Source organism: Oreochromis niloticus, linkage group LG13, assembly GCF_001858045.2.
Source record: "Oreochromis niloticus isolate F11D_XX linkage group LG13, O_niloticus_UMD_NMBU, whole genome shotgun sequence".
Taxonomy (NCBI): domain Eukaryota; kingdom Metazoa; phylum Chordata; class Actinopteri; order Cichliformes; family Cichlidae; genus Oreochromis; species Oreochromis niloticus.
Window position 1 is genome coordinate 13,465,026 of NC_031978.2, and position 12,089 is coordinate 13,477,114.

At 43.0% G+C, this 12,089-nt stretch overlaps 1 protein-coding gene across 1 annotated transcript; it reads left to right on the top strand.

Annotated features, from left to right (window-relative positions):
- Positions 1-271: 271 nt before the first annotated feature.
- On the top strand, positions 272-9,686 carry klf5a (Kruppel like factor 5a). Its single transcript, XM_005474261.4, has 4 exons — positions 272-1,240; positions 2,313-3,438; positions 4,660-4,719; positions 7,381-9,686. The coding sequence occupies exons 1-4, from the start codon at positions 1,076-1,078 to the stop codon at positions 7,557-7,559; spliced, it is 1,530 nt and encodes a 509-aa protein (XP_005474318.1). The 5' UTR covers positions 272-1,075; the 3' UTR covers positions 7,560-9,686.
- The last annotated feature ends 2,403 nt before the right edge of the window (positions 9,687-12,089 follow it).

Below are 12,089 nucleotides of genomic sequence, written 5' to 3' on the forward strand. Positions count from 1 at the left end.
ATTACACTTGGGTAGATAAAGATGGCTCAAATGCGTTCAGCCCTCTGGATTACAGATGAAAGCCTGGACTTCACCTGATTCTTGATTGTTTAACTTCAAATCCACTAAGGTGGAACCAAAAGGCAAAAATATAAACGTTGTGTTCAATTCAATTCAATTGTATTTATATAGCGACAAATCGCAACAACAGTCGCATCAAGGCGCTTTATATCGTAAGGTAGACCCTACAATAATATTGCTGTCCACATACTTTTGGCGGGTCTCCGGTTCTATTATTGTGACTGTGTTCGGAGTCAAATAAACCCAGAATATTTTAATAATAGTTTGATGACAACACAAATATTTCCTGTAACAAAAGATCTGATTTTACTCAAGTACAGTTTTAAAATACTTTCAACTATTTCCATCGAATTCCACTTTATTCTTCTGCTCTGTCCAATAGTTTCCTTGATTCCTTATCAATCATTAATGCAACATCGAAACAGTTTATAGATTATAGACACAGCATTACACAAGAGTCCACACCTGTACCTGCTGTAACTATATTCAGTAACACGCGTGTCATATGCGGTCATGTGCCTCATACCCACTATTTGACCAATTTCGCGGTCTGTTTCCACGTTTTATCTGTTTTTATCATCTCAAAACACTTTACAGAAATTCTGTTGGTTAACGTGGCTGCGATGAGTTTAACTTTCACCACTTTAATGCGGTTTGACCGGTCTCGTGGACTTTTTTACGGCGCTGTTGTCGGTGTGTATGGATGGCAAACGTAGGGCGGTGGCCGGTGAATGAATGATCAAAGCGTTTTTAAAGGTTTGGTGGGCGGTGCGCGGTCTGTATTTACACTGGGGCCGCTCCGCCCTGCGAACGCGAGATAGAAAACTGTCTGTGGGCCGGAGCAGAGGGATGAAACAAGTGGAAGGAGATGTAGCCGACAGGCACACATTAATTACTCTAACGCACGCACTACACCTCGTCGGCTCCACTCCTTTCTCGGTACGCTGTAGCATCCTCCTCTTTGCATAATAACACACGGCAAGCGATCGTTTTTGCGGCGCTGCGTCGGAGCTTCATGGCCGCAACACTCACGATGAGCGGCGGCGTGCAGGAGGATCCCTTCTACCCGCTGCAGAAGGCGACTCTGCCCGCTGGGTTCCCCTTGGAGGACTCGGCGTTGTTCGGCTTGGATTGCAAGATCACCGAAGCAGACAAGGCTGGACAAAATGATTACGCACAGGTAAACCGGTTGGAAATCAAACCGACTTTACACATTAGTGATGTATTTCACTGAATGGGCGTGGCAGTCTGGCTTTAAATCCAGCTTGTTTTTCTGTTTGCTTGTTTATTTATTTATTTATTTGAGTCTAAATTTCAGTCGTCTCCCTCTGCGCGATCGTAACCCTCACTTTATTCAGCTCTATTTTCGGTAATAAGCGACCAGCTGGACGCGTAGTCGAGCACCTCCGCCTGCAAAACGCATTCATCGCATGTTTTCTATGCCAGCCAGCCAGTTGGTCACCAGTTGTTGGTCTCTCCTTGGCGTCCCTTCTCACCATCATACCACGCTGACAACAACTGACTCCAGCTTCGGACAGAAACGTCCCGGCAACTCTGTCCCCAGTTAGAAAGAAACTTGTGCAACATAGCAGGGAGATCTATAACAGCTGGTAGGATCAGGACCCTCAAATAGCAGCCCATCCCCAGACTACTACTGCTGCTGCTGTTTCTGCTGCTGCTGCTGCTGCAGGGAGACATGGGTGTTTCCCCATTCCCTTTCATGTTGCTGTTTCATCCTCTGGTGCTCTGCTTCTTTAACTTTTATACCGGTTAGACCCTCCAGAGCCACAGGAGCTGGACCAAAAAGAGCAGTACGAATGAAGCATTTTTTATGCCAAGTTGTTCACCTGTGGTGGGCAGTTTGACCGGCGATTGGCTGCTCTGTTACGCTTGTAATAGCTGCACATGTTCAAATAAGAGGCGTTAGATCAGGTTCTTTATTGACATAACATCGTCTAATCCTCAAATGTGGGCCTCACCGCCGTCAGGTTTCTGAGTTCAGCCTTGCAGGCGGCGAGGGAATGTGGCAACTGCCTTTTGATGACTACTTGATAAATGTTTTAGCAGTGACTGTCCTATCAAACCTTTTGTCTTCTCATAATAGTGGTTCAGAATAGAAGCACTGAGAAGAACTTAGTGAAGTCAGACTTTGGTACTTTTCATTCACCAAAAAGTTTCTTTTTATGTTAACTGCTTGTTTTTTTATTTTCTTTATTCTTTTTTTAATGTGTGTTTTCCCTTTTAATCCTCAGGCAAAGTGTGAGATGGACAGGTATCTCTCCCCTCAGCCTCTTCCACTTCCAAACCCTGCAGACAACCAGCAGAAGTCACTCAGAGACAGCTCGTCAGCAGTGGATCAGTTCTTCGCTGACGCTGGGGCTCCCTATACTCTCAACATGAATCTTTATCTCCCTGACGTCGGCTACCTGAGGATGGGCTTGTGCCAGCAGGTGCGGTCCCCTCAACACCAGAACCACCCGAGTCTCACTCACATTAAAACAGAATCTCCCTCCTCGTGTTTTTCCTCTAACCTGCAGCCCCACTGCCCCGGCACTACGCCCACAAGTAGCTGCAGCACATCCGGCCACGGCCCTGGCAGTATGGCCATGGAAAACTCCGCCACAAACATGACATTAACTGGGTTACCAGAATTCACCAGTGTTTTCAATCAGCTGGGAGGCAGCCGCGGTGGTGATTCACTGCCAGAAGTGTATGTCAAACAGGAAATGTCACCACAGTTTGAGCAGCACGCTCTCCACCACCACCATGACAACAGCGGCTCGCTGTTTCAGCTCCTAAACTCTGGCTTGGATCATCGCCATGGCAATGGCATGGAGGCTCAGCATCATCATCATCAGCAGCAGCAGCAACCGATCCAACACGCTACCACGATGCACACACCTTTTCATGATTTGCCAGTAGCTACTTCTGCTTCTCAACAAGAGCAAACTGTCAAGCCTGCCTACCGCTGTCTAGGTGGTGGGGTATACACACATCCTCATTCTCAGGCACATCCCCAATTCCTCCAGCAGCAGGTGCCCTACCTGCCACCCTCTCCGCCAAACTCAGAGCCCGGCAGCCCTGACAGGCAGAAGGAGCTGCTCCACAACATGTCACCTCCTCCGTCATACGCTGCCACCATTGCCTCCAAGCTTGCAGGTGGCACACCCGGACTTGGACCTGGCCCGGGACCAGGTGGCTTGGCTCTCCCCCTCACTACAGGCCCCACACCAGTCCCAGGCCCAGCCACAGTCCTTCCTCAAGCCCACGCGACAACACCAACCCCAAATCCAGCACAGAACGCGGTGGCTGTCCGCTACAACCGAAGGAACAACCCCGACTTAGAGAAACGACGGATCCACCACTGTGATTACCCAGGTTAGAAGGATGACACACGCACACCACTGAATGTGCACTGTGAATGTAATCACCGTTGTGTGTTTATTTTATCACTGCATTGTAGTGAATGTTTCTGTTCATGTTTTGAATGATTTGCCTATGCCTTTGGTACATGAAGGCAGAGTACACTCTGTACTGGCATCCAATGCAGCCAGACTGTTACTACCTTTCAGTCAACTATCTGGTTCGAACACTGCTTTGCATATATTAGCACACCTCAAATGACTGTGGCACTTTCAGCTATGAGCTCTCAAACAGTGTGGTGGCTTTAAAGTAATCACTGGTATGATTGTGGAATGAACCTGTTTTTGTGTGTGTGTGAGTGTTTGTGAGAGAGAGTGCATGTTTGTGTATGCAGGGGCTGTGTTAATTAAAAAGATGTTCTCCTTGAATCATTTGATCTTTTTTCCCACACACATATCTTCATACTTTTACACTTGAGATTGCATGCTGAGATTAAAGTATTTATTTTCTTTAGCTGGCGCGCACACACACACACACACACACACACACACACACACACACACATACAGACTGTATGATATGTAGCTACTTGTAGGACATGTAATGTCAGCTAGCCTGTGGCGGCATGTAAAATAGGCTTAAGCAGAGCCTACCGCAGCACGTTAGCACACGTCTTACTTCTTAAAAAGCCAGATGAAGCAGATCCATCATATTCACAGAGCCACACTTCATCCAAGTGTACGTATATTAGTCACACTGTTGCAGCTGCTCACGGTTTAATCATAGCAATACACGAAATTCTATCGTTTCCTAACTTGAAGTCATAAGATATCTGACAAATATCTTTCTAAATCGTTCAAAATCCTTAATGACCTTTCTGACATTGTATAAGCGAACTGTACCGTGCACAGAAGGAGAAAACAGAGGTTTTCAGGTAGCATCGTTGGTGATTCGAGGCTTGTAATCAAATGCCTTTTAATACCAAATGAGGCTATGAGGGCTGCTTTTAACAGAGCCCATTTTGTTCATTTTGGAAAGCAGCAGATGAGATAGAGCAGGATTTGAGGCTCTACGCAACACACTTTACTATATTTGATTCCAAAACAGCTTCTGTTCTTCATTAGTTTGGATTTTTTGAATTCCACAGCTCAGTTTATTGGGTAAATGCATATTTGCCACGTGTGAATTACTTGGATTAAGCCGTCTGTTTGTGTTTATCTCCATGTCTGTCGTCAGGCTGCAAGAAGGTCTACACCAAGTCGTCCCATTTGAAAGCACACCTCAGGACTCACACTGGTAAGAGATTCCTCTAATTAATGCAGCTTTTTAAAAAGAGACCCATCAAAAAAATGACGCTGCCCCCAGGACTCGTATTTCAGTATCTGCACTGGCACTATGTTGCTAGGCAGAGTGTTGTGTTCTTGGCATGTGTGTGTAAATGTATCCTAGCCCATTCCCCATCCTCTGCCCAATATACTATTCCATCAAAACAGGTGGAAGTGACACACTTCTGCCAGGGGATGACTCTCAGACTATGTGGTCAGTGCTAGACGTGTGGTGCCATGTTTTTTTGAATCCCATCGCCCGTTCAGGAATTGTTTAAATGCTTTAACGCCTTTTCCCACTTTGATTCCGTTCTCTTTGCATTTCATTTTATTCCCTTTCTTCCTGCCACGTTTAGATTTGAGCTTGGATTTGGACAAGCAAAGTCAATAAACAAATGCTTAGGTGTTGGGCCCCACCTCACTCCAGCTAACAAAACAAAGCTTCTGTTGATATCTACACATTCCTCGCTCATCTGGATACACACACAAAAGCCAGAATGTGTCCTAATTATGGATCTAAACTACTTGTTCGGAACATCGTTGTGGGTGTGCGTGCCTTGCATTTTCGTATCAGGAACATGACGCGACAATTATATCTGGCGTCACTCATGCTGCAGGCTGATTGTGGTGATTGCACTTATTACAGACCGCAAGATGAGAAGTCGACACGTAAATGTTATGTAGCAGCAACTACATGTCCTTTATGCCTCTGTCGGCCTTGCTTAGTTATTTTCTCCCCCCCCCCCCCATTTTTTTCCTATCCAATCCTCTTCTCCTCTGTTTTTGTGCCCTCATACTTTCATCTTCAACCCTGGCCTCCTCCTTTACTTCTATCTTTGTCTATAACTCGTTCTCCTTCTCTTATTCAGCTGCTTGAATGCACACTTATGTACTCGTACACACACGTGCACACCCACACATGGACACTTCCACACACACCTGTCAGTAATCTCTATGAGATGATTCCTAATGCGTTTGGGTCCCACTGGGAGTTCCCACTCTAATCTCCATCAACATCCATTACCCTGATTGTTAGTGTGTCTGTGTGTGTGTGTGTATGTGTGGGTGGGTGTATTGTGAGAAATATCCTCTTTCTGCATTGGCAATCATTTCCGAGTGTTTTTTTTTCCTTAAACAGCGTCTTCTCATCGTCTCTCTTCCTCGTGTTCGGTTTAAGGTGTGTGTCTTTAAGTTTGGTGACACTGTGGTTCTAGCAGGTTTACTCTGGGTTGTTTGTTTTTTTTAAGCAATGCTGCAGAGCTTGATGTGCTTGTTTGAAGAGTTGGTCACCTAAATGACAAAAGGGGGGAAAAAAAAATTCTTGGGTGTCCCCAGCGGCGTTTATCATGCGGAAATAGTTCTGTTTTTATTTGTCCAGATTATAAAACAAGCCATCTCTGTGATTTATGCTGCCACTTCAGTTTAATGGAAGTTAATGGGATTATGTTTATAGTGCAAAGAGCTTTGAGAAATGATTCTCAAATAGTTGTTTTTTTTCTTATTATTATTATTAACTTTAGTCTTGGTGGCCTGAATAAGCCACAGAACATGGTCAAAAAATTTTCACTGTTTTCTCATTACAATGGAATGGGGGGGCATTTAGAGTAATGGGGACACTGATTCTGGACTCTGTTTTTGATATGTAAATAGAGGTTAAAGGCAATGAGGAGTGGAAGAAGAAAAACAACCACACAGCTTGATTTATTCCATTTGATTTTGCACCACAGTGGCTCATATTCATGAATCTTAAAAAGCCAAAAAATGCGTTTGCTGAAATGAGAAGCTATTCCACCTAACCTTCAAAATCTGGATGAAAGGGTACAAAAAGAGGGAAAAGGGAGGAATCTAGCTAAGCAAAAATCAAGTTCCTTCCAGTCCTTTCATATTTCTTAAGCGTCCACTGTTATCAGACACACACTAAATACAAAGAAGCAGTAGATGCGTCAACATGTACAAGTTATAATTCTAAATGTTTTCTGTTCTGGTCTTTGCATGTGCTGTACTTACTGTACGTTTGTCAGGTTGAATTTAAGTTGCAGAAAAATGAATTATACTTGCATACTAAATATTTAACAAGTGCTTAGATATATATTCTTTTCAACCTCTTTACATTTAGTAGACCTGAGTATACACTGGTCAACTTGTGGGCCTAAGACAAAACTCTCCCAGAGGGAGAACGAGCACACTGGTTTTACAGAAAGTGCCTGGAGCTGCAGCTGAATTTTGCTGGAATGACTGACAGACAGACAGACGTGCTGCAGTCATTAAAGAAAAATACCTGGAGGGAAAAGTTGACAATACAGACAAGGCACCGTGGGAAAATTGTGAAGCACTGGTTGCTGCATTTGTGTGTGAGTGCTTGATGAATGCTTTTGAGTGACAGTGTTATGACTGTATATCTAGTTAGACAACTGGCGTTTTCGGTGAAGCCTGTTTTCCCAGTTCCTCCACCCAACTGTATGAATCACTTTAGTCAGAGAATTGGCTTGTGTCACGATAATTCTTGTTTTTAGTACCTGAATATTGACAGTCCTGCTCTGGTTCGTATCATGTGATCAAGCGATAGCTCAGAATAGAGCACCAGATGGCACGGCGGTTTGCACCCACTCAAACTCTTTCTCTTGTCCTGCAGGTGAGAAGCCGTACAGGTGTACGTGGGACAGCTGCGACTGGCGTTTTGCTCGTTCGGATGAGCTGACACGTCACTACAGGAAACACACGGGCGCCAAACCCTTCCAGTGTGGCGTCTGCTCACGCTCCTTCTCCCGATCGGATCACCTTGCCCTGCACATGAAGAGACACCAGAACTAGCAACGTTTTGCACACATGCTCAAACATACAAGCACTATCTTGACAAAACATAAAGCACTCACTCCGTGTCCCGCAGCTACACGAGCTGCCTGATGCAGAGTGACTTTCAGTGACATCAAAGCTCTTCCTGGTGCTGCTGTCGTGGGCTAAAACACTTCGATAGCCTAACAAACATGTTGCTCTTAACGCCAAGTGGAACAATTTGGAGGTTTTAAAGTAGGAAGACGGTGGCCAGATGATCTTCTGGTCCCTTAACCACCAGATACACATATTATAGATGTGTTTGGGCAAATGAAAAGATGAAAAATACTAAAATAGTGAATGGCAGTCCGTGTGGACTCTTGGGTGTGACTGGAATGAATTAAAACAGCATCTTTTTTGTCTTTATTGTAACATAGAACTGGCTTAATTTTCTTTTATAAAAGAGAAGCTTTTGTTTGCAAAACTAGTCAAGCCAAATCTTTGTTTACTCATTGATCTGTTAGTTTCTCTCTAGAACTGGAATGTCCAGGTTTTTATTCTTTACCAAATCCTTAGATTTGCACTAGAATTGGTAATCTAAGCCTCAGCCTTTTTGGCCCAAGTATCTCATTCACCACTGGAACGATCATTATCACTACTGGACTACATCTCTGTGTGCACCACACAAATCATTGCTGTTCAGATATTAAAAATTGAAGGCATTTATACTCTGGAGAGAGGGAAGAGAGAGCAGGGAAAAAGTGAGAGTGTGGGGGTGGAGATGGAGATGGAGAGAAAGACCGAGAGGGAGAAATTTTTGATTTTAGAGAGAGGAGATTGGAAGACGATTGAGAAACAGAGGGAGGTGGATGGATGCTAAAGAGCAGCAATTAGATGATGAATTATTCAGGTTGTCTTTTGATGGATTTCCAACAAGAGAAATGTAAGCAGAACCCATAGACGTGTTCTAGGACTCATTCAGTTAATACAGAATCGACAGTATTTGATGCACAAACTTGAATGTGCACTGAAGTGTCTTCAAAATGCAGCATGCTATTAGTGTAGATCAGTCTCACCCAGCGTTTTACTTCTGTTAATTGTTTTAACCAAAGCATCATGTTCAACACATCGTCAACACCTTATTAAGTGCCTCTTTCTCTCATTTATGTGTTTTTGTTCTCTAGTAGCAGAGCTGTGATGAGTGTAGTCAATCGTTTTAAAAACCTGGTGCTTTTTAAGAAAAGAAAAAGAGAATCTAAATCTGTTAAATCTCTAGGTTTAGCTTTGAAAAGGTAAATCTCTTGAATTATAAGGTAGCCACCCTTGTGGTAGTGTAACAGCACAGCTCTGGCCACTTCGCGGACATCCTGGGATGCTCTGGCTCTACAGAGCTATCTTGGCTCTAACTACTCATGGACACGTTTTGTTAAAGGACGGGTTCACTTTGTTTTTTGTTTTTTAAAATTTATTATTAACTTGTTGAAACTTTGGTTCAGCTTCTAAAGTTGAAGTTTAGTTAGCCAGAATATTGAATTTGCCTAATTGCTTGCTAATCGCTCCCCAAAGGGATCTCGTCAACCACCAACTCTTTTAATGTACATATGGATATGGAGTATTGTTTAAAACAAAAACAACATAACAAAAAAGTGTGAACCTATCCTTTAATGTACGCCTGAATGTCCATTTGATGGGGAGATTTAGCCTGCACTTATAACTGTATTTGTTCATTCACTGCAGGTAGCATATCGATAATATAGCACTGTAATGTATAATGGTAAATCTGACTATTTATTTGATTGTGTAGAAGCAGGGGTTGTATCTGATCAACCGTCTTTTTTCCCCAGCAAAAATGCCTTAATGTAAATATATGCACTGTAAATACATTTTTTTTTTGTTTGTTCGTTTTCCTCTTTTGTTATTTTTTGTAAACAACAGGGCAAACAGAGGAAAAATGCCCCGCATCCAAAAATATTTGAGCCTTTTTTTCTTTGTTTTTTTTCTTGTCAAACCTATTTTGATGCCATTGTTTTATATATTGTCCTTCCAGCAACTTATTTTATAGATCCTTTTTTTTTTCTTCCATGGTTAAACGTTCCAAAGACAAAAGTTGTTTTTCTTCAACTGAGTGAAGCTGATGCTAATAAAGTCAACTGACACTTTTACAGATGTGCTTGTTGTGCTGAAGTTAATGGGAATATTTCTTCTTTCTTCTTGCTAACAACGTGCTGCAGTGGTAGAGTTGGTAATCTGTCTGTGAGCTTCGTATGAAATCAAATCCATTGCAGTACAAATAGAAAGTCAGGTACCTGTGGGACAATAAACATGCCTGACCAAACAAGACAAACAAGACATAACCACGCTTAATCTTTTATAATCTTAACAACATTTCTGTGGAAGTGCTGATCCTTTGTTTCTTGGCTTTCTGCGGTAGGGCCAGCATACTTAAAAAGTAAAAATAGAAGGAGATAAGAAGGGAAGATGTGGAAGAAAGGCAAAGCACTTTTGTCCAGGACCTGCAAGTAACCTGAGGAACCCTTGCTGATCAACAAACAATAGTCCTTTGATATCCCAGCAAGAGACAATGGACAAGAAAATAAATCTGACCACCACTCAAGGACCGTAGGGGAATCCCACTGTACTGAAATGAATGTTCAAACACGCATACACACCATATGTTCTTGGTTTAAGTCATAAATGTGACCCAGGGTCTCTGTTGTAATCTACCTCAGATGTCAGAAAAGTGGGAGGTGGAGGGGAGAGAGTGAAAGAAGTGAAATGCAGAACAATCTAAACAAAAGAATCTCTGGGGGAACCCAATCAACCACTTCCGTCCTCCTACATCTTGTCTCCTTCTCCTCCTCCGCTCTTCCTATTTAATTTCATTTTCTGTCTCTTTGTCTTTCCATGCACCGTATCCCCCTCTCCTCCCCGGTGGAATGTATTGTATGAAAGTCCAGGGGCGCTGCTTCACAGGTCAGAGTGGAGGCTGTTCTCATAACCTGCTCCACTCCTAATCTTTTCCCCCTTTTTAATCACGTACCTCTTCTTTCTGTCTAGCCCGCTCGGCTCTGTAGTTTCCTCCACCTGAAACTCATGAATTTGAGTCAGTCTTGATTTCTATCTCTTACTTAGGGTTCAAATTAATAGACTTTATCCCAATAAAAACTTACAGGTGTTTTATGGGTCTGGAAATATTAAAAAATTAGGTCGAGTGCTGCGACACCAGCAGCAGCAGCACACACACACACACACACGCTAAACGGTGATGACTGAGTGGGAGCTACCGGTTCATGTTTTGGATCAACTAAATTAATATCACACATCTGGAAGAAGACTCCTGCCGGCTCCACCCTCTGCTGTGCTGCGTTGGTGTGATTCCCAGTTTCCTTTTGTGCATGTGTAAAAGTGTGCGTGTGTGTACGCTGGTATAATGTTTCCAGTACTCCTCTCTTGGAACAGACCACCCACCCAGAAGACCAATAGAATGACCACGGGGAGCCCAGCTAGACACAAACATCTACGCACACACACACACACACACACACATATGCAGCTCCCTCCAAAATCAACCAATATTCTCAGAATAGAACATGTTGTTATCAAAGATTGAAGAGATACTGCAACAGCTGACACGCTGACACAAAGTTAAAGATAATATCAGAAATTGAGGAGGTTTTCATATCACGACGTTACGTTCATTTTTAAAAATGTTGCCTCAGGTGAACCGTTCAGCAGTTAGAAAATGTTAGAAGGCTGAAATCGGATACCAGAGCCTCATTATGCCTGCTGATAGATGGTTCTCTATATGACAACCGCCACGGGGGACTTCGTGGGCCGTGCAGCCGAGCACTGTAGGCCAAAGAAATTCCAAAAGTACCAGAACACTCCTCAATCTACAGGTGCATCCTGAGTCAAGACCCAAATTGCTCCTGGGAGTTTAGATGGCACTTTGTGTGACACATTTCTGTAATCAGTGTTTTTATCTCTTTGTCAATATTACAGCTTTAGCATTTCAGTCAAGCCATGATTGGCCTCAACTAAAGAGGAATTATTAACTGGGGAAAATGGCGTTTTCTCTGGCCGTTCCCCTGAATTTTTGGTTTTGGTAGTTTTTGTATGATCTTGATAAGCAAACAGCACTTATGGCTGAAATATACCAACAGGATAAGGCCTCAAAAGTGGCTCTTATATTTTTACCTAAATTTTGAGTGGGCCTTCGTGTCTAAATCTGATTTTACTCAAAATGCAATTGCATACTGATCAGTCATTACAACTGCTTTTGGTTTCTACCTACTGGGATTAAAAACAAAAAAATATAATAAAAAATGGCAATGGGTTAATGTTTGAATTAAAATGAGATTATGCTGTTTGAGATTTCCTAAGTGCAAGACAGTTCCCAATCTTGCATTTAATGCAGCGATCATTCAGTTGCACAGAAATTCAAGTTTGAGTCATGGGCTTAAAGCACATACAGTCACAGCAAGGCAATGAAGAGTGAAGAAATTTTCAATATGGGGGAGGACAAAATTCACAGCGAAGATATGAACCTTATCTGAGGCTTCAGACATT

Coding starts and splice junctions, on each gene's coding strand:
- klf5a (XM_005474261.4), top strand. CDS start 1,076: ATGGCCGCAACACTCACGATGAGCGGCGGCGTGCAGGAGGATCCCTTC. Junction 3,439..4,659: donor CCACCACTGTGATTACCCAG/GTTAGAAGGATG, acceptor GTCTGTCGTCAG/GCTGCAAGAAGGTCTACACC. Junction 4,720..7,380: donor ACACCTCAGGACTCACACTG/GTAAGAGATTCC, acceptor CTTGTCCTGCAG/GTGAGAAGCCGTACAGGTGT.